Source organism: Centrocercus urophasianus, unplaced genomic scaffold (genome assembly GCF_019232065.1).
Source record: "Centrocercus urophasianus isolate 14NV4802_14NV808 unplaced genomic scaffold, USGS_Curo_1.0 seq_42, whole genome shotgun sequence".
NCBI lineage: Eukaryota > Metazoa > Chordata > Aves > Galliformes > Phasianidae > Centrocercus > Centrocercus urophasianus.
The window spans coordinates 3662640-3689286 of NW_024885000.1; the positions used below are offsets into that span (position 1 = coordinate 3662640).

The 26647-nt window shown below is 58.4% G+C and overlaps 1 protein-coding gene across 10 annotated transcripts; it reads right to left on the reverse strand.

Moving 5' to 3' along the window:
- Positions 1 to 278: 278 nt before the first annotated feature.
- On the reverse strand, positions 279 to 20840 carry SOX13 (SRY-box transcription factor 13). 10 transcript variants are annotated; one of them, XM_042833601.1, is made up of 14 exons: positions 20789 to 20840; positions 7490 to 7691; positions 6748 to 6853; positions 6474 to 6605; positions 6063 to 6235; positions 5404 to 5472; positions 5184 to 5298; positions 5026 to 5108; positions 4763 to 4922; positions 4429 to 4538; positions 4257 to 4353; positions 4029 to 4172; positions 1833 to 2049; positions 279 to 1735 (listed from the first exon to the last, which is right to left on the reverse strand). In XM_042833601.1, the coding sequence occupies exons 2-14, from the start codon at positions 7688 to 7690 to the stop codon at positions 1459 to 1461; spliced, it is 1884 nt and encodes a 627-aa protein (XP_042689535.1). In that variant the 5' UTR covers position 7691; positions 20789 to 20840; the 3' UTR covers positions 279 to 1458. The 10 variants fall into 10 exon arrangements, with proteins under 10 accessions (XP_042689535.1, XP_042689534.1, XP_042689538.1 ...); XM_042833600.1 differs by lacking the exon at positions 20789 to 20840 and adding an exon at positions 19080 to 19383; XM_042833604.1 differs by lacking the exon at positions 20789 to 20840 and adding an exon at positions 18535 to 18696.
- Positions 20841 to 26647: the final 5807 nt, after the last annotated feature.

Genomic DNA, 26647 nt, shown 5'->3' on the forward strand with positions numbered 1-26647 from the left:
GCTGGTTCCCCCTGGCAAAGCAGTGTCCCTGCTCCAGGACTCCATGCACTGTGCAGCATTTGGCTGCAGGAAGCAGCGGGCAGAGGAGGCTGAGCCTCAAATGTGGGGATGAGACAGGTAAGAAGGGAGGGGAGGGCAGGGGAAAGAGCAATGGACCAGCACAGAGAAAGCATCATATGGAGAAGGAAGAAGGGTGGGAAGGGGGAAGGAAGCCCCCAGATCTCTACACTGGAAGCCTGGATCCCAATCCCTTGGGTTGACCAGACTCAGCCCCGAGCTCAGTTCCAAAACATCATCTTTATTGTGCCAAGGGGTGGGGAGGGCAGTTTGTAAACAAGTATGTGAAATATACAGGTTAAGTTACTCGTCTTATTAACAAAATAAAGCTCTATCTATATTTACAGTCTTAAAAAAAAAAAAAAAAAGAAAAAAAAAAGAGAGAGAGAGAGAGGAAGAGCTGCTCCTTCGGTGCGCGGCCGCATCCAGCCCCCAGCCTGAGCTGTGCCTTGGGGGGAATAAATAAAGCACTGAGAAAAAGGGAAGAGAGAAGGGGGTGGGCAAAGAGAAAGGATCTCCACCGGCTGCTGTGGGCCTGGAGTGAGAGGGAGCAGCAGCCCCTAGCAGAGGTGTGATGCACGCAGCACGGCTGTGCCTGGCTGCTGCCACACGGCGGTGCGTGTGCTCCGTGCTGCTCCCAGCGCTGCACGCACAGCCGGTGCTGCACCTGCATGCAAACCCTGTGCTGGGTGCACGGGTGCTGAGCAGAGCCAGATATTACCTTTAAATCGCTATTTTTTCCTCTCCCCCCACTCCGCCTCCCCCCCCACACACACTTCTGCTGTTTCCATGATGCACAGAGGTGAAGCCTTGCGCTCGCGGAGCTGCGGTGCAAAGGAGGCACCTGGGGATGCGTGGACCCACAGCAGTGCTGTGCACCAGGGCTGCCCGAGGGCTGGGCACAGCCAGGGAACAGCAACCGCTTTATTTACAAAGTGGAACAGAGCATCGGGAGCATAAAGGGCCCCTCAGTGCCCTCGGCTCGCACTGGGGTCAGGCAAGAGCTAAAAAAAGGCTCCATGGGAATTCACTGGCAGGCTGCAAGGGGGAACTGCAGTGGAGTGGGGAGGGCTGGGCTGAGCAGAGCTTATGGATGCCCCCGTGGCCAGGCGTCGGCAGGTGGCATAGGTAGGGAATAGAGAGCTGGAAGATTCCCATGTCCCATTCCCCCCAGGTCCTTACTGGGGGCTGCAGGGTTCCTGAGCCATCAGCTCTCAGCCAAGCTGCAGAGCCCCATTCCCTACAGCAGCAACGGCACCGCCACGTACCCAAACCCCCCACCATCACCCACTCATCTCATCTCATCTCATCCCTGCAGCTGCTGGCTCTTTGCCTGCGCCGCATCGGGGGTCACCAGCGCCTGGTGCCAGCCAGCCCCGCTGCCCCCCGCCCCGCTGCCCTTCAGTCTGTCAGCACCACCAGCTCTCCATCGCTCTTCTCCTCTCCCTCCGAGTCCTCCTCCTCGCTGTAGCGATACATCTCACCATCCGCCACCGAGTGCCCATCGTCCCCTCCGCCGTCACCTTCCTTCAGGCTACGGGCGCTGACGATGACGGGCATGCTGGGATCCACGCCACGGGGCAGGTAATGCTCCATCAGCGGGGACGGCAGCTGCATGCCCACCGGCCGAGGGTACAGCACATCCGAGGAGCCGGGGGGCAGCTGGCTGCCTTGGGGACTGCGGGATAAGGGGGAGGGGAGGGGGGGGGGATGCCATCAGCGGGACGGGAGCGGGGCGAGCCCCTCGCTGCCCCCAGGGCATCCCTCTGTGTTACCCTATCAAATAGCCCTGCCGGGCATCCTGCCGCCGGTTCCTCATCAGCGCTTTGTACTCCCCCACGCGCAGCCGTTTCCCCTCCACGATGCACGTGCGTTTGGGTCGGGGTTTGTACTTATAGTCGGGATATTTCTCCAAGTGCTGTCGGCTCAGCCGGGCTTGTTCCTCGTAGTAAGGCTGCTTCTCCTGGTTTGTCATCGACTTCCAGCGGGAGCCTGGGCACAGAGGAGCCACAGGGTGTGCTTAGCTGCTGCCACACTGCAGCTTCCCCATGGAGATCCGTGTGCACGACCCCATGGCAAGAGGGGATTCACGCTCATGGGGGCTGGATTTAGATCATGTTTAAGGCTCCTTCTAAGCCAACCCATTCTGTGGTTCTAGGAATGTTCACATGCTGCTCTATGCACACTACACTTGCAGCAGTGCGATGCATCCCCAGACTGTGGGGCCCTCAAGTGTGATAGGAGCCAGAGTTGGGGTTGGTGGCACCCCTGGGATCCCTGCCATGCGTGGTCCCCAGTCCTGACCTTCTGGGGCACCTCTCCAAATAGGTGCTGTGGCTGCTATAGGCTGTCCTGGTGTGTGACTCGGATTCCCCCAGTGGCTGACCTGCATTGTCACTTCTACCTGCACCCAAGGCAGGAGGGGAAAGGGGAGCACAGCACAAGCCTGCTGACTGGGCAGGGGAGGGATGGGATCAGGGGCTACAGCCAGACCCATGTCTGGGTCTGGGGAGTGATGGTCACGCTGGAAGGATCGCATGATTGCACCATGGGGCGAATCTGGGATGGCTCAGCCCAAGAGAAAGTGCAGGGGCTTTAACTGCAGCTTCCACTGCTTAAAGGGCATCTGGGGAAGAGTGAGCTCAGCTCTCCTCACAGGCGCACCTTGAAGGACAAGAGGCAGCAGATGAAAGGCAAATTACAGCTGGGCATGAGGAAATAATTCATCCTGCTGGGAGTGGGGCAGCCCTGGGAGAAAGTCCATGAGGGGAGTGGGATCTTCACCCTTAGAGATGCTCAGAGCCAACAAGAGAGCCTTGAGCATCCTCATCTGAGGATGATGCTAGCAGCGCTTATGGCCTCAGACTTCCAGAGTCTTTGTCCCCATTCCCTAAACCCTCCCTCAGGTCTCCATCCCCTAGAGCTCATCTCCTTCCCCTGTTCCACCAGTTGGGCATTCTGAGTAAATCGAGGCACGGAGCCACACACACCCCACATCCTCCCCCTCGTGCTCAGCCCCTCGTGCTGCCTGAGCCCCAGCAGCCACACAGGAGAGCACACAGCAACCAAAACTCCCAGCCTCGGGTGAGCACCGGTCCCAGCCCCCTCGGCTGCAGGTTAAATTTGCCCCAGTGAACAGCGAGCAGCTCCGGCTCCCCATGCAGAACTGCGCCAGCTATTTAAAGCCACGGACATTGAATGTGACAGCAACCAGAACACCACACGCGTCTGCTCCCAGACCCCTCTCCGACCCCCAGCGGTTGTGAGCAGATCCTGCCTGCGTGCTCTTTCAAAGGGAGAAGCCCAGAGGTTGTTTCCGTTCTTTTTTAACGAGCGGAGCTGCTAAAACGAGGCGGCGGCGGAGCGAAGCGTGTGAGCCTTCAGATGGGCTACTGGGAGACCACACCGATTGCTTTTAATAGCTGGGGTGAAACAGGCTGCCCCAGGGCTGGGGTGACAGCAAGCTGCTGGTGGGGAGCTGGGGGACAGGGCTGGAGGATGCTGCCAGCTAAATGAGGATGGTGCAAAATCGTCCTGCTAGGGATACAGCAGCATGGGGTGCAGAGAGCATTGCGGGGGGGTAAAGGGGTGGCAAGTAAAGAGCTGCACTTGGTGGAGGATAGCAATGAAACAGTGCTGGGCTCTGGATCCCGGCATAGGGGGGCATTTGCCCCAAAGATCCTCGCCCCAAAGGATGCCCATGACCTGCTGCTCAGAGCAGAACCAAGGAACCCAGCAGTGGGTCCAGGTCCACCCTCATCCTGAGCATGCACTGCGCCCCTGCTGCTGCCTCAGCCTCTGGTCCCCCTTTGCACACCTTTGTCAATCTGATTGTCAATCATGGCCCCATTGCTGTGCCCCCCAGTGCTGTGGGATGTGCAGAGAAGGCTTTCCTTCTCCTTTCCATCCCACACCACAATTGGGATCCCCAACCCGGACACAGTGAGGCAGGGTGGACGCAAAGCACTCACCCAGGATCTTGCTGATGCTGGAGTTGTGCATATCTGGGAACGCCTGCAAAATCTTCCTCCTCTCATCCTTCGCCCACACCATGAAGGCGTTCATGGGCCGTTTGATGTGGTTGTTGTTCCTGGACTCGGGGAAATGCCGCGTTCCTACGAGAGGGACCCCAAAGGCTGGCTCAGAGCAGGAGGAAGGAGCAACGTGGCACTGCCCCACGGCACCCACCGTCCCCATACCGTCCATCTCACAGCTCAGCAGAGTCTCATCCAGGCGGTGTGTGGGTGTCTCCTCCATCCGCTCCTTCACAGGGGAAGCATCGATGCCAACGTGGTCCTGCAGGAAGGGTGGATGGAGTCATCGTGGGGTGCAGTGATGGAGGGGTGGGGGGTCACTCTGGGTTCGGCTCACCTTGCGGTAAGGGTGGCTCAGCGCTCCCTCCATGGCACCGCTGTGGCCGTGCAGCAGCTGCCGTGCATCCTGGATGGCTTTGGTGATGGCATCGCCCTCGCCCAAGAATCCTGGTGGGAAACCAGCCCGAGGCACCCGTCAGCACCCCAAAATCCCATAATGCCTATCCCCAACCCTACAAAAAATGGGGCCGCGTGGCCCTGTGGGGCGGCACGGTGCACCCAGAGCACCCCAACAAGGTGAGACGCCAAGGAGCAGAGCTGCCTGCCGCCTCTGGGAGGTGTTGCTGGGGAGGTTTTAGGACCCTCCACGGGTGGAGGTGATGGGAACCCACCCAAGGGCAGGTTGGACGGGCTGCTCTGCAGGTCTCGCACAGCCCCATGGCTCGGTGTGAGGGACTGGCAGCTGCTCATCTTCAAACTGGGTGAGCTGGAGGCACTGGGGAGCTCGGAGCCTTTGGGTTTCGCTGTCAAGTTCAGCGGCTGCGAGGTCTCCTGGGGCAGAAGGAAGGCAGGGTGTGATGTACAGCCCCTGGCACACCCAGGCGCAGGGGAACAGTGGGTGCTTTGGGGCTGTAGAGGCACTTTGGGGCCATACCTGCATCTGGAGGTGGCCAGAGCCGCTGGGTCTCTTTAACGTGGGAGGAGGAGGGCTGTGCAGCAGCTGCACGGGGTAATCCACTGCAGGGAACAGAGGAAGTGTTGGGGGATGAGGGCACCCCGCAGGCATCCGTGTGCCCTGGGGACTCGGCTCACCTGGCTTGCAGGGGATGGGCTGGATGGGCAGCGCTATCTGGGGGTCCTGGGTCACAGGAAGGGGCTGATGGCTGGGGGTGAAGGCAGGGATCATGACGTAGGGCATGTTGACCTGCTGGAGGAAAGAGCACCACGGATAATGGTTGTGGGATGGCGTAGCTGGGCTGTGTCCCCACTGTCTGGCTCTGCAGGTGGCTACAGGGGTGTCCCCCACCTTTACCTGGATCTGTTGCTGCAGCAGGTTGATTTTGTGCTGCTGCTGGATGAGCTGCTGCTGCTGCTTCGCAATCTGGAAGAAAGGAGACAGAGGGGCTGAGCAATGGGAACAGGGGCTCCTGAGCCCCCATGGGGCATGAGCTGCCCAAATCCAAAAGCGATGTTCCCAAGGGCACGGTGGCCTCCTGTGGTTGGCACAGGAGATGTCTCAAGGGCCACAGGGAGAGAAATGCAATAGGAGAGACCATCATCCATACACCGTGTGCCAGAGATGCCATCCCTGCACTTGGCACCATTGGGTCACCCATACCCTGATGTCATCCCCACACTTAACACTATTAGGGATAAGAGGAATAAATCAATGTTCAAAGAGCAAAGAGGAGGGCAGTCAGGAAGGGGCTCGTTAAGGACTTCCTATGATTCATCCTCAACATGTAGATAAGGAATGGAGAGCTTTGACCCTGAGCCACCCCATAGCAAGCAGCAGGAGGGGAAGTCTTGGGATGGGCACAGAAGCAGGGAAGGTTTCTGGGCAGATACCAAAGAGCTGCTTACTACTTCTAGAGGGGTTCTGTCCCCTGGACCCCATCCCTCTGGTCCTGCCTCTGTAGTCAAGGGTACCAAAGTGAGCCCTGAAGGGACACAGGTCTCCTGGGAGCTCACCTGCTCCTGCTGCTGCCGCGCCAGCTCCATCTGCTGCTGCTGCTTCTCAAAGAGCATTGCAGCCATGTTCTTCTGCTCGGAGTGGGCTGTCAGGAGCTGATCCCGCAGCGTGGACAGCTGGTTGATCATGACGAGCAGCTGGAGCTCTTTCTCTGCCAGGCTCTCCTGGGTTCCTGCGTAGGGAAGAAGCAAAGCTGGGGGCTTGAGGAGCAGCATCACCACCACGGGTGGGGGCTGTGGTCAGAGGGGTGTTCAAAAATCCCTCTGTGCCATCAGAGCAAGGTTTTATCAGGAAAGCCCAGTTCTGGGTAATGAGTATTTTGGGTAAAAACCTACAAATCTCCACAAAACATGACGCTGCAGACACACCTCCCCTCCTATTGATGGGGGAACACAAAGCCATGCGGGCACCTGAGGGGGGCACAGAGCACCGAGGTGGCACAGAAGGGACCTCACCCTTCACTTCTTTGGTCTCAGCAGCATTTCGGCCCAGCAGCCTTTCCTTCCAGTCGCTGGAGAGTAATTTCTCAATGGTTGGCATCACTGTCCCCATCAGCAGGCACCGCAGTCAGCAGAGCAGAGTGGGGAGAGGAGAGCCAGGTGAGCACGGCCTGAAGCTCTGCACCGTGGCTCTTCCAATCCCAAATCTTCCCAAAAACAGAGAGGTCCCAGAAACCTTTCTTACCCTCTTTTAAGTTTCTGTTGAAGTCCAGCTTCTCCTGGCTGCCGACAGCCGGCTCGAAGGCTGAGCACCGCGGCTCCAACGCATCACCAGCGGGTGAGCAGGACTCCTGCACACACAGAGCATCACTCGGTGGAGAACCCGTGGACAGGGATATCTACACGTCTCCAAGGAGGAGACACCAAGCTGATGGGGTGCTCAGAGCTGATGGGGTGCTCAGAGCAATTGGGTTGCTTGGAACTGATGGGATGTTTGGAGCTGATGAGATGCTCAGTGACATCCTGGACCACGTGCTCCTGCAGCACTTCCCCAGCTTGAAAGCCTCTCAATGACCAAGCCCTGCTTTGCAGGAGGTTGCTGTTATTTCTTTGGAGTGCCCTGCTTCTCCAAGCCCAGGGACTGAGAATATTGGGCAGAGAGAGAGGAAGCTCGAGAGCAATTAAAACAGGAAAATAACAGAGTGGCCCCGGTCCTGCATGCGGGGACAGTGGAAGATGTCTGCAGGTGGCCCTGGAGAGCTGAGCGCCAAAAGCTAATGCCAGAGCTGAGCCGAGAGCACTGACAGCAGGCAAAAAGCCTGAGGGGAACCTCAGGTTTCAGCTTCGTTTCCTCAGGATGAGGAATAAAAGCTCAGGGAAACGACAACCTCTGTCTGCCTGGGGTGGGATGCAGCGCACCGCCAACCCAAAGGGACCAGGGCTCGGTCAAGGCCAGGAGCAGAGGCGGTCACAGTGATGGGACCCACCTGTGGCAATGCCTGGGGGTCTGCGCCCTCTCTTGGTGGTGGTCCCGGGGGGTCGTTGGGATGGGGCTCAGTGCTGGGGGCAGCCCCTGGTGGGCTCTCGTAGCCACTCTCCTTCTTCTCCTCCGTCTTGATGCTGCAGTTCACCATGCTGCCCGCCCCATCGAGCTCCAGGTGGGGAGAAACGGGGCTCCTCATGGACATCCTGCAGAACAGCGGGGCTGTTAGCAGAGAGATGGGGGTCTCCCCTCCCCCCCACACATCAGAGGCACCCCTTTGCCCAGCCTTGCCCTGTGCTGGTGGTGAAGCTGAGCCCTGGGTGCTCTAAGGGCTCTCCATGATCAGCCCCCAGCGGGGCACCACGGGGCACAGAAATGTCCTAAGGGCATCCAGTGAGACACCAAGCATGGCCAGAACCAGTTTTTTTTTCCCATAGGATGTGCCCTAAGCAATGTGCCACAGCCACGTCCCCCGCACAGTTTGTGTCCCCAAATGGGACAAGCTGGGATCCCACTGCAAACTCCCAGCAGGAATTTCCCCCAGCCCCCGGACCACCAGCCCTCACAACACACAGCAACAACAGCACCAAATGCCCCCTCCCCACCCTTCACCTTTCAGGGTGGAATAATAGGGGAAGGAGACCATCAGGGATGGGATTTACAGCGGGATGAAGGGCACGGGGGCCACGGTGTGCACCCTCCAGCAGGGACCCCCCAGCCCTGCACCCATCAGGGGGTCCTGCCTGCACCCCACCATCCGGGGGCCCCCAGGACAGGACCGGGCTGCACCATCGGGGCAGCGGTGACACAACAAACAAAGCCCGGCTCAAGCTGCGAATTAATCAAACTGCTGAAAATAAAACCTTCCTCTCAGGAACTTCAAACAAAAGAAACGAAAACAACAAGGCCGGCTGGGTAATGAAAAGCCAGGGCTCTGAATAGGGGACAAAAGGAAGTGGAACAATAGGGTGTTGGACAAAAGCAATAAAGTAAAGGGAAGTGTGACAGCTCAACAATGGGGCACTGTGCGCGCCAGAGTTTCTGATCTTAGCAGGGCTTTTTTTAATCTCAGTTCCCTGCCCTTCTCTGAACAAACCCACGGTGCTCTCCGGGCTCTGGGTTTCCTCCCAGCTCCAGCCCTGCACGGTATCTGCCAGCATCCTGCAGCACCGCCCGCTCCCCTTTCCTGCCCCCTGCCCACCTCGGGGGGCAGCCCGGCAATGAGTCCATCCTCTGTCTCCCCCCCCCCGGGATCGATGCTCATAAAAACACCCCGAGGGATGGGGAGGAAATGGGCGCTGCTGGCAGCAGGACCGAGCCGGCGTGCAGCCAGCGGGATGCTGCGCTCAGTGTGCTGTGTGCATCCAGGTGCCCCGTGGTCTCCCAAAGCCTGAAGCGCTGCAGGTGGGGAAAAATGAGGCAGCAAAGCACAGCCCCGGGTGCTTTTGTGGCTCAGGAGTTGGTGAAGGAGTAAAGAGAGGAGTTTGGGTGCTGAGTGCTGCTCTGCATGCATGGGGCTGCAACAGGAACAAGCTGAGCTCGGTATGGGAGAGAAGAAGCAAGGTTGGTGCTCCTTCCATCCCTTCTGAAGGCACAAAGCCCCGCTCCATGCGTTCCTGCCATCATTTCCCCTCCCTGCCTCCAGCAGGGATGCAGTCAACCCAAGGATGCCCACACAGTGCTCAGCACAGAGCGATGCCCAAGGCTGGAGGAGCACAAAAGCAAAGTGCCAGCGCTCGGTCAGGTCACCTTCCCATTGTGCTTCACCTCCCGGTGCCACTGGAAGTTTACTCTTAAAATACGGCCGGTGCTTTAATAGGGGTCCGTGTGAAAGGGGCCTCATTGTGGGATTATTATACGGTTTGCTGAACAAAAAAAAAAATGTAAAAAAAGGGAGAAGAAAAAGGGGAAAAGTGAGTGGTGATCTTGTTACAAGGCTTGTTCCCATAGCAGGGCTGTGCTGGCTGTCTCAGGTGTGCTCAGCTCAAGGGCTCCTCTGTTGCACAGACAATAGGGCCGGGAACAATTGCCTTGGCACAGGGAATACATCTTCATGTAAGAGATCTTCGCTTTAATGTTTGCTATTTAATGAAGGGCGGAGGGGAATGGAGCGAACAGAGCACGGATGAGCAGTGCCAGCCTGGAGAGCCACAGCGAACAGCGCAAGCACGGGGACAAGGTGTACCCAAAGATCAGCACAAATGGGGCTTCTTTGCAAAGCCCTACGGCTGCCACCCCAGCACACCTCGCTTTGCCCACCTTACCTGCAACCAGGCTGCCCCAGCTAAAGCCCAGAGCCCAGGGCTGAGGTTTGGGGATGGCGACAGCCGGCTTTTCCTTCTCCATTCGTACCCCTCAATGGCACATCCTGCAATTCTCCCCTTGTGCTGTGCCACCCTTCCTGGCTAGGAGCTGATCCTATCTGCCCCATTTGTGTCACAGCCGACAGCTCGTTAGGGCAGGGGCAGAGCCAGCAACAGCCTGGCACCATGGGTGATGCCAATGTGCCTCTTGCTGAGCCCTCCCCCCCCCGGACCCTTTAGAGCATCCCCTCATCGGTCTCCAGCATTGCAGAACACAGCACTCACCTCTGCAAAGCAGCAAGGGGGAAAAACGCCAGCAGAGATGCGCTGCAGGCTGCACCAGGCTCAGAACTGAGGGTTCCTGCTCCTCAGTCCAGGGCAATTCCACCCCATGGGATGGCAGCACTGAGGGATCCCACAGAGTGGGACATAGGAAAGCATCCCAGCAGCTGATGGGGTGAGTTGGGTTGCCTGGCTTTTAGGATCAGCCCCATCTGCCCATCACCAAACGCACCAGCGGAGCCGAGAGGCCGTCGGCTTTTTTCTTTTCCTCTTTCCACACAGAAAAATATCAGTTCATAGATTCCCTTCCACCTCCCCACGCACGCAGCAAGCCAGGGGAAAAGCACCAAACGTAGCCAAACACAAAATCCAACAGGCGAAAACACCACACAGCACAGAGCAGCGGGAAAGCACCGCAGGCACGAGCTGCGAGCACCCCCAGGAGAGAGAGCAGGGGGAAAAATAAACCACACACAGGTTCTCTCCTTCTAAGCAGGGCTCAAGGAATCCCTCCGGTCACCGGCACAGACAATAGCCCGTCTCCTGCCAGACGAGAGGACTGCTTTCCTGCCAGACTTGGAATGTCCTTTCGGGGCCTTTTCCAAGCGTTTCCGCCCAGCGTGCCTTCGCACATAAAAGGAGGGATGGTTTCCTCCTGCCACGGCCACTGCGTGCCTGGGGGGGTGGCTGAGGTGAGGGACACAGCTGGGAACTTCACGAGGTTGCCATCCCATGGGGACGCAGGGACAGCGGGGTGCATGGCAGGGAGAGGGCAGCACTTCCTACACTGGGATCGGGGCTCTGGTGTGCGTAAAAATAGAGGGTCATGGGGTCAAGTCTCACCTTTTTGAGCTTGCGAGGGATTGCAGCCAACCTCTGGCACTCCACACTAAGGCATATCTGCTGTCCCCAGCACCGTGCTGTCACTAGCAGGAGGAAATGGTGACCTTTGGGGATGCAGCAGAGCTGGAAGTGCAGCCCGTGTGGCTCCCGGCCAAGCAGGAATCAGCAGCGGGGCTCCTGCACAGAGCCATTCACAAACACCCAACAGCTGAGGATTCATGCCCAGAAACGCCCAGTGTAGGACCATGAAAAAGCAGGTTTTAAGCCCAAGATACACCTGGATGTCGGGATACTGAAGTCACCCAGAAGCCACGGATGCTGCAGAGCTGCCATCACCTCGTGGCAGCCACAGCTCCACGTGTCCCCGCCAAGCCAGGCAGAGCCGCAGCGGAAACGCTCAGCGCTGGGGCGAGCCGACGCTTTGCACATCTTCTGCAACACCTCACCTGCAGAAAGCCCCAACCTCTGCCTTCCCAGCATGCTGCCAAGTGCTGGCGCTGCTGAAAAGCTGCAACATCAGTGCCGAAAAGGGAGAGATTTGGAAAGCATTGCTCTCGGTTCATTTCAGCAAAACTCTGGGGGCTCGCGGGCAAAACCGCAGCTCCAACGAGAGCTGGGATTTCCCAGTGCCCACACGGAACACGGCGCTCTTTATCTGTTCCCCAAAGGCTCCCCGTGGCTCTGACTGGGGGGGTGACGGCCTCCGGAAACGTCCCTGTGGGCTCAGAGCACAGCGGTGACACCAAGGTGACAGAATTGGCATCATGGAAACTCCTGGCAATGGGCACGCAGGGGAGGTCACCCCTCCGTGTGCCACCCCAGCACCTGCTGCCGCCCACATCCCCTCCACTCCCAGTCTAGTCAAGCCTGGGACCCGTATCTCACAGGGAGGAGGATTCCCCCCTTTGCTTCTAGAGGCCGTGCTCGGCTCTCCAGCACTGCCAGGCTGGGGCTCTCGGTGGGGTGGAGCAGCAATTCTGCATCGCTCAAGTGGAGCGTAGAAATGCGTGGCTCCTGTTGCTGCACAGCTCCTGTTGCTGCACAGCCCGTGCAAGCTTTAACCCTAAAGCAAGAGGACGTCCTGGAGAAGCAGTGGTGCTGTGGGATGCTCAGTGTGGGGACGGGACAGCAAAGCACCCCCACAATGAGAGGTGAACACCGTGTGCTGCCATCCCTGGCACATGGGTCCCTTTGGCACAGCCTGCAGAGGTCTCAACCACATCACATCCCCGGGTTCTTGGTGGCCCTTTTTACTCACAATTTCCAGCTGGTTGTGAATTCTGCTCTCACAGGGCTTCCTAAGCTGCTCCTTACCACGCTGCTCTGGTTTCATACAAGATGGCAGAGGGCCACATCACCGCCACGAGGCGCCTTCCTGCCTCCCCCCTCTCCAGCACAGGGGCTCAGCCAGGACCTCCCCCTGCCACCAGCACCCCACATCCTGATGGGGGTAATGAGCCTCACAGCACAGCTCTGGAGGCCTTAAATCGCATCCAATGTACCCATATTCACCCCAAAGATGTAACACATGCACTATGCGCTCAGCAGCAGCACAGGAGCCAAACAAATAACCCAACGCAACACCAAGAGCCTTAATAGGGCATCAACTGGTGCAGGTCCACAGCAATGGTTCCAGCATGGGTTTCTTTGATGGGACGAGCAACAGGATGCTTTAATTAGGGGAAAAATCAAAATGACCATCAGGTGGACCTTCCTGCCCACAGGATTTATTGGGTGGGGAACGATCTCATCGGCACGTTGGAATTATTGAAGACCCACTGAGGAACGGGCACAGGGAATGGACCCAGGCAATGGGAGATGTGGTCATTCCCCCTTCCCATCCTCGGGGTGAGGTTACCTGCCAGGATTTCTTTCTCTTTTTTTTCCTTTTGGTTGTTTTTTTTTCCCCTTTCCCTTTTGGTATCACTAAGGGGAAAGCGCTGCGCACCGCCAGCTCTGCAGCCGGATGGCTTCACTGCCCAGGTTGCATTTGGAAACGTCTTTAGAGAAGGGTCTGGAAGCACCCAGATGGGAACCAGGACACAACAGGGACATGGGCAGCACCAGGGTTGGGTGACTCCCTGTTCCCATGTGCTGGGCAGGGAGCAAACAGCACTGAGCATCCCCCCAACTCCTCACCCGCTCCACACAGCGCGGCAGGAAGCCGTGCAGCCATGCACAGCATTGCTTTGCACGCCGGCCACTCAAAGCGTTCTCATTCGCACGTCTTCAAGAGTTTTTTCACCCCTGCAGGTCTCTAAATACCACAGCAAAAAAGAACAAGCCCCCACAGCTGTAATATTTTCCAAGTCCCCCTTCCTACTGCGCCTCTTTTCCTCTTTTAAATACTTTTTGACGCAAAATCTTGTCATTCGTGGAAGGCTTTGGATGGGTGGTAGAGGGGAACGGCCACAAGACCCAGAAGGTTCTGCAGGTGCTGAACACCCAGGGGTGGTCGAATCAGGACCTCAAGGGGTCCTCAGGGCCCTTCCCTGACCCTGGAGCCCTCTGGGCTCCTCCACCCTCCCCCCAGCCATCCACAGAGCGGTCAGCTGCCCACCTTCTGCCCCTTGTAATGCAATCGATTTGCAAACGAAGAGCAAATAAAGGAAACCTTTCCCATAACGGAGATGAGGACGGGGACGACTCACCCGGCACGGCGATGCCAGAGCGCACGGAGCTCCGTCTCTGTCCCCTTTGTTGCAGTTTCTGCCTTCTCCTCACCCCAAAGCAGCCCTCGGGTTTATCGCAGAGGCCGATCTCGGTGCAGGTTTGGTGCTGTTTCACTCACTCAGCGTTTCCAGGCAGAGTTTGTTCACAAACAATACTTTCCAATCGCATGACGGAGGGGCGAAGACATTTGACCCCTTTCCTCTCCCGCTCCTCAACAAGAAGGAGCTCAGCTCAGCCAGGCTCAGCCCAAGCACTTGGGGACTAAAGGATGGGATGCAGCACAACACTTCCCAAAGCACAAACCTCCCTCTTCCACCCCTTGCTGAGCACCTCGTGCCATTCTACACCTTCCATCAGTGGCACTTTTTTCCAGTTGCCCCCCAAGCTTTGAGATTTTTTGGGGAGCTCCTCTTTGGGAGACTCAACTTTGGGAGTTCTTTGGGGGTTTCTCTCTGGGGGCTCTTCTTTGGGGGAACTCCTCTTCGGAGGTCTCCTTTCTGCAGGGTACTCAACTTTGGGGGGTTCTTCTTTGAGGTTTCCTCATTGGGAGCTCCTCTTTGGAGGCCTCAATTTTGGGGGCTTCTCTTCGGGATCTCTTTTTTAGGGGACTCAACTTCAGGGGCTCCTATCTGCGGGGCTTCTCTCTGGGAGCTCCTCTCTCTTGGGGCGGCTTCTCTTTGGGGTCTCCTCTTTGGGGCTCCCATCCGATGGTATTCTGGTGTTTCCAGCTCACATACATGTACCCAAAGCAGCTCAGGGGCCCCTTGAAGACAGCACCAAACCCCAAACCCCGCGGCCGCGCGCTTCCGCCCATGCCAGCTCCGCTCTCCGAAACCCACATCGCCCCAGAAACCATCGGCTTCACCTTGTATGGGTTTGTAACAGCAGCAAACAGCCCCATGCACCCAAACTGCTGCTTGGCCACAGGGGCACAAAGGCTCTATCAATGGAACTCAAGGGAACCGGGGGAACTCCACCCCCTCCAGCTGCTAGGGGGGCTTGGGGAAGGGGTGACGGCCACCTCCCAGCTGCTGGGGCCATTTGACATTTCAACAACAGATTTTTGCTGGTGTGACAGGAGCTGATGGCACCACGGGCAGCTTCCTTTGGAAAGCAGAGGGAACCTGGATCTCAGCAATCACAGCCAGATGGGTCGGGATGGAGATCCCCAAGGAAAACACTCTCAGCTGGATTTCTCTCCCTTGTTACCGCGAGCTCCCTTCTTACTGATTTATGGGGCAGATCTGAGATCCCTTGCTAAGAACTCAGTGAGGAGCTTGCTCCTCATTGCCCTGCACCCCTCCAGCAGAGTCCCTCCCAGCACAGGGAGGTCACCCCAAGCCCAGTGCTGGGAAAAGGACTGTTTATGGGACAGACCCCTCTGAGCAACGACACCGCATCACACCCCCGACCACCGCACACAGTCAGGTTCACTTCTTTCCCTCCCCTGCTCATTTCAGAGGAGATCACAGACCATGAAAACCGTGCAGAGAGATGTGGGGACAAGCTCCTACTGGCCCGCCAGGATTATTTTCATTGCACAAGGGGCGCAGACTCTCCAGCAAGCTGCAGACATCCCTCCCTGCTGCCATGGGGTGTCCAATTGCCCCTGACCACCCCCATGTCCTGCAGCACACAAGGGGCTCTTTGTGCCCAAGCAGCCACAGTGGCACCTGTCCCCCTCTGTGTCCCCACATCCCCTCAGGTCCCCAATCCCCCTGCAGCAAAGGGCTTTACGTGCCCAGCTGGCTCCTGCGTGGCTGAGCAGGACTGAGGGAAAGCACAGTTGCTCTGTGCACAAGCATTTGCAATCCCTGCTGCTTTGCACGCTGCTTTTTTGCCACGGGGGTGCATGAGCCTGCCGTGGGCTCCTCTGGGCTCTGCCCACCTGGTGGCTGCACCTGGGAGAGCCACCATCCCATAACCAGCACCAAGCAACCCTCCCCTGCAAAAGCACGCTTTCCCCAGCTCAGTTCCCAGGATGGACCCACAAACCTGGTGCAACACAGCAAGAAGAGCTGGGCAGAGGAAGCCCAAGAGCAGGTGCTGCAGGTGAAGACCACTGCCCGAGAGCCCCCAGGAAAGGCAAACATTGCCCTCTTTCTGCCCACGCTGCAGCCTGTGGGGGTACAGAGGGGTCTCAAAGCTGCACAGGCACAAAGTGCCCCTGGGACCCCCCCACACAAACCCTCCGGAAGACCCCTCCCCAGCGCCTGTATCATGCACAGCAAGAAAGGTGAGCAGGAAAGCTCCAGAGCCTCATCCACTGGGGAATTCACCTGCAGAGCCCCAGAGGCTGGGGATGTCCATGTCCGGGTTCGTGTCCTCTCTGCCAGCAAAGCCCCACGCAGAGCAGCCTCACAGGCGGCTCCGTGCAGCCCCTGCCCCAGGGGACTCGCTTTCCGGCTGGGCGTGCAAGGTAGAACAATGGGGCCGAGCCCTCTATTGTTCCAGACAAAAGATAAGCCGGGCTCTGGCATTCCCCAACCGGAGGGCAGGGACTGGCCGAGCCCTTCCCTGCCCCGGGCTCCATGGGGACAGGTGGAGAGGGGCTGCGGGAGGTCCTGTCCCTGCGCAGCCCCCAGCTCACACCTCCACAGACACGCACACACACACACGTGCACACCCTTGCACACACGCTCCATCCCTGCAGGCTTTGCCCCAGTTCTGCATTTGGCTTTGCTCCTCCTTTTCTTCAGCCTCACGTCCCCACGTGTCCCCATCGTCCAGCTGCGCACCCAGCACCTCGCCAGCCTCCTTCCAGCCTTTGGTCCCATTCTTTCCTCTCCTTGAGCTGTTGTTCCTCATCTCCGGGACCACTTTATGGGAAGGATGAGTGCTGCTAACCGCACACAGCACACGGCACAGCAGGCTCAATGCACCCCACAGGCAATGGGGCAGTGCAGCAGGGATGGGGGTTGCCCAGTGGAACTGCTTGGGACCCCCCAGCCGTGCCCATGCAGCCCAACCCATCACCCACACCTTCACTTTTTCTGTGCTTTCACAGAACAAGGCTACCAATGCTCCCATACAAGAGAGGAAGAGCACAGAGAGCTGCATGCTGCACCCACGGGGCACCCAAACAGCAGCAGAAGGTGACAGCCCAGGGCTGGTAATTGCTCATTAAACATGGAATGTGTCCAGGCTGACCCTCTCCATGCCAGGGAACAGCACCGCTGTTGCGCAGTGCTGGCAATGCCTGCAGGCATTTCTCTCCCCTTTTCTACCCCTTTGCTTCTTTCCAGACTCCAGCCCAGCCCTCAGTAACTCCATTTCTCAAGGGCAAAGAGGACCAAATACCCCTCTGCTACCCCACACGTTTTGAATTCTCTTTGCCATACATCTCCTCCCAGCAGACAACCAACTGCCGTCAGCCCCCTTCACCAGCCAGAATGGAGAAACAATGCCTCAGAACATCAGATCTCAGCCAGGGCCACCCAAAATGCTGCCGGAAGGATGAGCCCCATTACCTTGTTCCTCTGTGATGAGGCAGCTGGGGTGGTGGGGCTGAGCTCCACTTCCAGCACGTGCTCAGGACTTGCATCAGTGCTTTGTGGGATCCCATTTGGCCGCTGCATTTCCCCCCGTTCCTTTTCTCCCTGACCCATCCCAGCAGCCTCAACACCAACCAGCAGTGCCCCCTGCATCTCCCCAGTGCCAAAGCGACAGCACCGGCCACACCAAGTGCCCTTGTTTGGGACTGGAGCACATCCAGCATTGGACATATGGCCCCGGAGCAGGTGGGGTGGTAGAAGAGAGGGGGGAAGGGAGAGCTTCCAACTGCAGAACCATTTCCAAAAGTCGGTGCCTTTGCCATCGCTCCTCCTGCTGGGAGCGGCCGGGCTGAGGGAGCCCCATGCTGAGCGTAGGGCACAGCCCGAGGGAGAGGGTTTGGCTCTGAAATATTCTCCAAAAGGCACAGGACGGGGGGAAGGCACCGACCGCTTTCCCAGCAGCACTGTCACAGGCCGCCCTAATTTATTTCCCTTTTGTCTGTTTTGTGCTGTGCAAAAAACTGGGTGGAAATGGGGTGATGCATCGCGGCAAACTTTTGAAGCAGCCCAAATCTTCCCCCTCCCCACTCCTCCAAGCAGCACAATGAGACCCAAACCTCCAAAGCTGGTGAGAAACCAACAGCAGAGCTGGGGACGTCCCAGAACTGTAGGGACACCACGGGGCTGCAGACCCCCAGGGCTGAGTCCCCATCAGACCATGGCCAGACGCAGCTGCTGCTGGATGCACAGAAAGAGGCAGCTCACACTGCTGTTTTCTAGCAGAGAACAAACAAATTTCACCAACACTTTGCAGTGATGCTCCGCTCAGCACACAGCCAAACCAGAACAGAACAAAAGAGTCCAATGGGTTTTCCCCATGCTGTTGTCCAGAGCTGTAGGGAGTCACTGCCCTGCCTAGGAGTGGGGATTTGTTTTGCTTTCAATACACAGTTTGTAGGAAAATAAACGTGATGCATTTTAGCAGCACAGCGGAGCGCTTGGGGTGTAAAAGCAGAGCAGAGCTGTAGTGATGCGCGTTGAAGGCTGTCCATCTGGTGAGAAAGGCTTTTCTGCTCTGCAATCACATGCACAAAGCAGCTCCAACCCTAAGTGTTCACAATGGGATGGGGCTGAGCAAGCAGGAGTGCAGCATGGTGCCGGACAGACAAAGCTGGGCGCACATCGGGTGGCGTGCCCTGGGTCCATGGGGAGGAACAGCCAAGAGCAGAGCCAAACTGCATCAAAATCCTTCTGAGTTTGTTGGGTTTTGTTGCGAGGGATCGCCGAGCTGCCTCAGCTCCATGGCCATCCAAGCACCCCACGTCCTGCACCCCACAGACCACCCTCACCAACGGGGTTGCTCTGAGCCACCCCACGTGCTCAGCGGCAAACTCCAGACCCCAAAGCCATCCCTGCCCCATGGCACCGAGCCCCCATCATCCCCAAGCACTCACCTCAGCGCAATCCACACTGTTGGCCACCGATGCCCCCATCCCCAACCTCTGTGACAGCAAACCAGCCCAGCGTCAGTTCCAGGAAGGCAACAAGCAGCAAACCCCTCCAGCAAGTAGCAAATGTAAAAATAAATGTGCTGAAAGGAAAGATTTACTGTGCTTGCTGCTGCTGCGTGCCCTGCATGGAGGGAAAAGCCCATCCTCAGCATCCCATGGACAGAGTTAAATCCTCTCCAGCAAATAGCAAAGTTTACGAGCTGCTCCATCTCACTGCTAGGGTGCAGCTCCCCATGAGAATCGGGGGGTTCAAAAAGCTCTGTTATTCCCCCCCCCCAGGCACTTCAGCCCTCTGGAACAAACTCAGCTCTGAGGACTGTGCAGGGTCTGCGATTTGGGAGTCAAAAGCTGCAGCAGGGAAAGCTCGCCGCGATGCGCAGTGCTTTGCGCACCCAACAGCTCCAACCAAAAAGCTCCCAGAGCTACGAATCTACTTCAAGGAGAAGGAAAAGGGATCTATTTGTAAAGTTCGTGGTCTCTGCTCCTACCTAATGGTGCTGCTCGGTGGGTGCTGAGCTCCTGGGGGGCGACGGGCTGGCAGTGCAACGAGAGCTGCTAAAAAACGGGGCACCCGCCAAGCCGACCTGCCCACCTCCACCAAAGGACAGCGGCTGTTTTTCATGCGACGGCCCCAAAATCGCAGCCTTTCAAAGGAGAAAAAAGAGAAAAAAATCGACCCCGTGCTGCATCAGTGTCAACAGAATGGATTCTGTGCAAAACTCAATTGAACTAAAAGGAAATTGCGCGGATTACAAACGCGGGTTATTGGCTCAATAGGGGAGTAACTGAGCGATATGATCTGGTCTGCGCCACGGAGAAAATAACATTAGCTGAGCTAATGGTCCTTTTTCACTCCTAAAACCTATTACTCCAGATCTGCTTTGGAAGCAGGGTGTATTTCCATGGAAATACCTCGCGAGACGGAGCGGCTTTGAGCGCTGTGCAGCCACAGATTGACATTTTTCCCAGAGCAACCCCACGTCCAGCACTGGCAATCAGGCTGGGGTGGAAAGGAGCAGAGCTTTGCATCTGTTTGTGCATTTCACAACCGCTCAGCCGCAGCTCGGGGTGACACAGCTCTGGGTTCCTCTCTCCCATCACTAACTTTGTGTGAGCTGCCCTCCAGCTCCCACCACACGCATCCCTGAGCCGAGGGGTGACACCAGATGGAAACCCCCCCACATCACAGCAGTGTAGGACCCCCAGGATCCTTCTCAGCGACCCAAATCTGCCCTGAACCACCCCCAAAACACGTGGCTGCGGGATGCAGTGACACGGATCAGCCGTAATTTGGGCTCAGACAGCAGACAGCTCTGTGCTGACCCCGGCTGTGCCCCGTGGCAGCGCCGCTGCTGCGCTGTTGGAGCACTTTGTTGGATGGACAAACAGCAGCGCGGTGCTGCCAGCAAGTTTTCCTGCCCGTGTTCTGTGCCGGTATCCCGACGGCGCTGCAGGGATGTAGGAGGGGTTGGAGAGATAATACACACGGGCAAATTGCCTCTGCCATCCAACAAGGCAGCAACAGCACATCCATCCCCTGGGGGAGAAGGGACAGGGTCGCAAAGGATGGGGACCCAAAGGATGGGGACCCCAGCCCTGCACCCCTCCGAGCTGCGAAGCCCCACACAGCCGCACGCAGCCCCGCACGCCCCGTGTGTGGCCGAGGCCGGCTGTGCGCGGTGTGTGCCGGCACATGGTGTCTGTCTGGCCGTGCAACGCGTCCGCCTGCGTCGGTGGGGCTGCCAGCCCGACACCCCCTGCCCCTATAACAGAGCGCACGGCACGGACAGGAGCTGGGACGCGTCCCACTGGGGGTCCTAAGGAAGGGGCTGCATTGGGATCACACTGAACACGAAGCGGAGGGGGGAGGGTGCCACGGATTAACTCCTTCCCTGCCGCGCTCTCGCTCTCCCCGGCGCTGCTCTCGGAGGAGTTCGCAGCCCCATAAGTTTGTAACAGGACTGGGGCCGCGCGGGGAAGGACGCGGAGCTCCGCTTTCCCCCTTTCCCATTTCGTTTAAGCAAAGGGGTGGCGGGGTTCTGCCATGCGGCCGCACAGCCGGGGTTGGGGGCACCACGACCCGGGACGCTGCTCAGCGCCCCCAGAGCCGCGTCCGTGCCCTCCCCTCTTCTCTCCCCCCACGCAGTGCCCCACATGGCCGTGCCTCTGCCCCGCTCCCTGTTCCGCCCGCACTCACTGCTCCGCCGCGCTGCAGCGCTGCGCCCGGGTCCCGCTCCCGGTCCCACTCCGGTGCCGCTCCCGGTGCGGGCTCCGCCGCCTCTCGCACGGCTCAGGTCCGCTCCATGTCCCCGGCGCCTCCGCTGGGAGCTGCCCCGGCGCCGGGCGGAGAGAGGGAGCGGGGAGGAGGGGAGGAGGAGGAGGAGGAGGTGGAGGAGGAGGGCCCAGCAAACCAGCAGCCGGCTGAGGGGCGGCCCCTCTGCCCCGTCCCCTCCCCTCGGGACCCCCTGCTTTGCCCCGACGGGGGACCCACGCGGGACGCCGCTTCTGCTCCGTCCCGGACTCGTGGCGGTGGGGGGCGGAGGAACCCCCCAAGGACTTGAGCAGAGTTTGGGAGACCCCTGCCCGCACCCCGCGTCCCACGGCCAGGAATGAAAGGCGGAGGGTCGCGGCTACGCTGGGAGCGCAGGGCTGGTTGGGGCACACACGTGTTGACAAACGCTCTGCTTTGCAGAATGAGATCTTTAAAATGTTATGTCAACATCGAAGGAGGACTGTTTACGTTTTGCCAACAGGGAAAATTCCCATTGACTCGAAGCCACTTCCTCCCCCCACACCGTCGTTTTCTTCCATGGGAATTTCTTTTTTTGTTTTCAAGCTTTGTTTTCATCCAGCCCCAGGAGCATGACACCGCAGCTCAGGGGACTTCCTCCCACTCCGTACAACTGGAAAATGGGCTTTCCGGGGGGGGATTGGACCCCCAACACCCCATGTCCACCCCTCACCATGGGAAACCTCTCCATCACCGTTGCAGGGAAAGGAGTAAAGAAATGTGCTGAGCTGCAGCTTCACTGTGAGCACAACGCAGAGGGAAAAGTGAGGTCAGGAGTGACCTGGGAGAGCTCCTGGCATCAACCCAGAACATTAAACACAAAGCACGGGAGCGTCTGGAAGCAAAAGTAGAACCCCGCATGTCAAAGAGCTTCTGCATCCTCCTACGTTCCCGTTTTACAGATGGAGAAACTGAGCCCTGCAATGCACGTGGAGCTGTGCAGTGAGCTGCAGACCTGCAGCAGAGTGGGAGGCAAAGGCAGCTCCCCCATCCGCTGCCCCCCGACCCTCCCAAAGCCCCCCATCCTGTCCCATAGCAGGAATGGCCCCCGGCCGCCCCGCAGACCCCACAGCAGCTCAGCAGGCAGAGGCGCATCCCCCGAACCAGAAGGGGAAACAATTAACAAAGGGGCTGAGGACCCACACAATTAAACCCAAAAGAGGGAGAAGAGGCTTTGTTCGGGTCGCCATGGCAACAGCCAGCCCGGAGGAGCGGCCACGGACTTTCACTTTCCGTTCCTTCCTGGCGGTGGTTGTGGTGGCCCCGGTGGCTTCTCCACTGGGTGCCCATTGCAGCTCCCTGGCTCAGGCATCACCCCCAGATGGGTGCTGGGCTGAGGTGGCCCAGCTGGGGCTGTCATCACACACAGACCTTCTCCTCAGCCCAGCTCTGCTCCTTGTCACATCCTCCTTCAAGCAACACCGGGTGCACCTGCACCTTCTTTCCACCTTCTGCAGGGCACTGCCAGCGCACACAGAACATCACCAACAGCCACAGAGCATCACTGGGATCCACAAAACATCCCATGGAGCAGCCCCAGTATCCACGAAGCATCCCAAGATCCACAGACCAACCCCTAGGACGCATGGAGCATCGCAAGGATCCTAGGACCCACATGGCATCCTCAGGACCACAGGCATCAGGTGGATGCAATGGTGCAGAGATGGTCCTCACCCCTCCAGAGGGGCCCACGTGGTGCTTCTGTAGCTCCATCTCTCCCCACCTGGCCACATCCAGGCTCACAACCAGGGCAGCTCCATGCCTGTGGTTCCCCCTGCAGCGTCCTGCTTTCCTCAGCAGAAGGAAGCTGGGACAATGGGTGGAGGGACCAGGAAAGCTGGTGGGGGGCAAAGATCTCGCTGCCTCCAGTGCAGGGGGCATGGAGGGGAAAGGCACAGCCAGCACTCGCCTTCCTTTTCCCAAGCCCCCCCACCCCTCCATGCAGCCTGCGGGGCCTCCAGCCATGGGAGCAATGCCTCCAGCTTTGTGCTGGCTGCAAGTCCCAGCCTCCAGATCTCAGGATGCTGTTGCCTGAGTCATGGAAATGGTTCAGACAATGGCTTGGCCCCTTTATAACTGGCCAGAGGGGGCAAAGCAGGGAGAACAAATCCGACCTTGCTTCCTGCACGGAAGTGGACCCATTGTTTGGGATTGGGCATGTGCTTTGCTCCTCACCAGCCTGGGAAAGCTGCAAAGCCATTGAGAGCAGGGAGTGAGCCACACAGTGCCCCATCCATACAGGAACCTAGGCAACATTGCTGCCACTGCCCTCAGCGGGACCCAAACCACTGCCACAAAAGTCCCTCACGCAGCCAAGGGGGGCACATATAAGGTGGGCTTGCACTGTGTCGGTGTGCACACACACATGGGCAGACAGACAGACAGACAGACAGACAGACAGACATCTGCAGCCCATTGGGGCCGAGCTGATATGACAGTGCCGATGGAGAAGCTCAAACTCTCTTGAAACTGAGTGGCAGCTCCAGGGCTGTCCTCACTTCACCCCCTTTGCACTCGCATCTTGAGGGCCATTGGGACGTGGCACACCAAGGGTCCCCTGCAGCCAGGGCGTCCGGGTCTGGGGCTGAGAGTGGGAACACAGCATCACAGAAACATCCAATATCCCAACTGGGAAGCGACCCAGGGACCCATCAGGATCATCGAGCCCAATGTAGGCACTGGGGGAAGACTGCTGTGACAGAGGTGCCCAAAGCCCCCCACGTCCGCAGCGTGTCCCCTGCTCATCACAGCACAGGCTCTGAGCAGAGCTGCAGGAATCAACCTGCTGATTGTCACCCCCTCCCCCAAACCCCATTCCCCCGAGGTGCTGGAGCTCCATGCTGCCTTCCTCCCCGGCACAGGCACTGCTCTGCTCCTGCAGGGAGTCTGCCCGCAGCCTTACAGGCTCTAATCTGGCTGTAATAAAACCAAGATGCTCTGGGGTGGCTCTGCAGGGAGAGCAGCTCCACCAGCATTCAGAGAGAGCTCAACAGAAAAAAAAAAAAAAACAGCAACAACAACCAAAAAAACACCAAAGTAAAATTGAGCAAATTGTGGTTCTGCAGGAAAGCAGAGCTGGCAGGGGGCAAAGGACCGAAGGCACAGGTGAACCTCAGCCAGTGCACAAGCAGAAAGAGCTGGGCAGAAGGAAGGTCAAGGCTCTCTCCAGGCTGGCGTGCACAAAGGTGCCAGCTAAAATCCTGGCTCTCACTGTGCCCTGGACCACCCCTCCCAGTGCAGACCCTGACCACAGGTGACTTTTGCTAGCATTTGCCCACACAGGAGCAGAGAGGCACCCAGGGCAAAGGGCCGAAGCACAGACAGCATCCCAGGGTTGGGGTGTCCCAAAACCCTGTCACATTGGCATTGTTGAAAGACACAGGGTGCCCCCAATGCTTCCAAATGCATTGCAGCTATAAGCAGCCAAAGCACCGCAGGCAGGAGGACAGAGTGCAGCTCTGAGCACCCTGGGCTCTGGAGAAGCCCCTGCCTGTCACCACCCCCATCCATCACCACCACCTCTGGGTGCTGTGACCATCACCATCCACCCAAACCTGAGTCCCCATCGCATCCCTCCAAGCACCGACAGAACTCCAGCTCCAAACTGGGAATCGATGGGGAGACCAAAAACACGAGGCATCTCTGCCACTCTGTTCCCAACCTGAACACCTCTGTTTGTCCCCACCCAAAGCACAGCCAGCCCCTTGGCCACAGCAAGCCACACACACACGGCCTGCTGCTGCCCTCCTGGGGGAAGGCCGTGGGGTGGGGAGCACACAGCCATCCTGGCAGCCCGAAGCTGGGCTGGGGCAGCGCGGGGTGATGCTGAGCAGGCCGCACTGCAGAGCCGCAGGGGGTGGGAGGGGGTGCCTGGACCACCCAGCGGGCAGGCAGGGCTGGGGGCAGCGCGGTGGCACAGCCACGTCCCCGGGCTCCCTGCTGCCACCCGGGACGCGGCGCTGGGGGCCGAACCCGTCGGCTGTGGTTCAAAGGCAGCCGTGGGCTCGGGGCCTTTCGCTCCCGGTTGGGCTCCAGTAGGAGCACGGCTCTGCTTGTGCCACCCACCGCCCACCGGCCGGACCCTCCAGCACAGCGACAGAGGGGTTTTTTCTTGTCCCCCCCCCCCTCTTTGTTTTCTATTTTGTGCTTTTGTTCTCCTCTCTTTGGTCCTTTGTTCCAGCTTGTCCTTTGTTCCAACGCCTTTGGTTTCTCGTCCCTTTGATGCTTTGTCACTCCCTTCATCTTGGAGCTTTTCTTTCCCCGGGTTTTGAAGCTGGCGGTTGTTTTCTGTCCCCGCTCTGTGCTTGGCATTTTTATCCTTTCTCCTGCCTCGTCCACTCTCGGGTCACATGGGCCCGGCCCGGATTGTCTTCAAAATCCCCATTTGTCTTGCGTCGGTGCCGGGTTTCCCTGCCTTTATGTCCTTTCTTAAGAGACTCTCAGCATTTTTTTCTCCTCTCTGAGGGAAGCAGGGAGGGGGGATCGAGCTTAATTAATTACCGAGTGTAATCTTTAGATGTGCGGCACTGCAGGATGCGCGGAGCGCTCTTACTAATCGTTACGATTGTGATCGGCACGTTAAGGGTTAGCGAGGGCTTAAGCACCGGCTAATTGCAGCAGAGAGCTCGGACTTCGCAGAACTGCGTCGGGAAGAAGCAGGGCTGGGAGAGGAGCAGCGTTGCCACGCCACTGCTGGGGCGGACGGTGAGCAAAGACGCAGCAAAGGGCTTGAATTTCGAGAGAGCGCTGCAGCACGGCGCCTCGAGGCAGCGCTCACAGCGCAAACACGACCACAGAATCAGATACGGGGCGGCCAGGATCAGGGAACCGTTTTCCTCCGAGAGCGACTTCAATGCGCGGCGCCGTTGCTTTGCTTTGATTTAATGCCCCAAATGTTTCCCCCCCCCCTCTCCCATAGACCTCGGTGAGGCCGATCCCATCGGGATCTGCAGGGCACGGCTCTGCTCACCGCAGCATCAAAGGGCTCGCTATGCAACCATGGGGTCCCTTCCCACCAAACACCACCACACCCCCTGTGCCATCCCCAAAACACACGTTTAAACATCTGTATCTCGCAGCAGTGACAGCTGTTAACCGGAGGAAGCAGCCAAACTTAGCAACAGGATGTACCCTGAGATAACATGATGGATATCAGCAGCGAGTGCCGGAGCCCAGCTGCAATGCTGGGTGTCAGATCAGCACCGATATCAGCTCGCTCTGACGCTGCCTTCGCAACACCCCGACTTCTCCTGCTATAAATCACTTTGGGGTACCTCAGTGACATCCCCACGGTTTGTCTTGGCATGGCAGCAGCTCTCAGGGGGGACATCAAGCCGTGGCAGAGCAGGTGGGGTGCTGCAGGTCGGGTGTTTTGCCCTGCAGTGACAGCCCTGTGCCATTGACGGATGCTGCTGTGACCGCGGTCCAGCATCATGGCCAAGGGCACAACCTGGGAGGATCTGCAGAAGGGTTTCGCATGAGAGAACGGGACCAAAAGTGCAACAGATCCACCAGAATCCACAAACCCTCCTGAAAGGCTGGGAAAAGCCAACTGATAGCCGTCCTGATCTACAGGCTGGATGTCTGCAGAGCCTTGACCAACCCTCAAGGCGGTGCCATCGCATGCTGGGTGCCTCTTCCATGGTCACAGAGCTGGAGACAGGCACAGCAGCGTCCCAGCCTGCTAGAAGTCCCACATTCCTCCCAGTGTTTCAACCTCCAGTGTTCTGTTGCAACAGCAGCCAGGAAAAGCCATCCTTCTGGTCT

Excerpts from the sequence above, each read along its gene's own strand:
- SOX13 (XM_042833595.1), bottom strand. The coding sequence starts at position 16,119 with ATGGAGCCCGGGGCAGGGAAGGGCTCGGCCAGTCCCTGCCCTCCGGTT. Across the intron at positions 4,539-4,762 it reads CCCGTCCAACCTGCCCTTGG|GATTCTTGGGCGAGGGCGAT; the intron begins GTGGGTTCCCAT and ends GTTTCCCACCAG. Across the intron at positions 2,050-4,028 it reads CAGCATCAGCAAGATCCTGG|GCTCCCGCTGGAAGTCGATG; the intron begins GTGAGTGCTTTG and ends CTCTGTGCCCAG.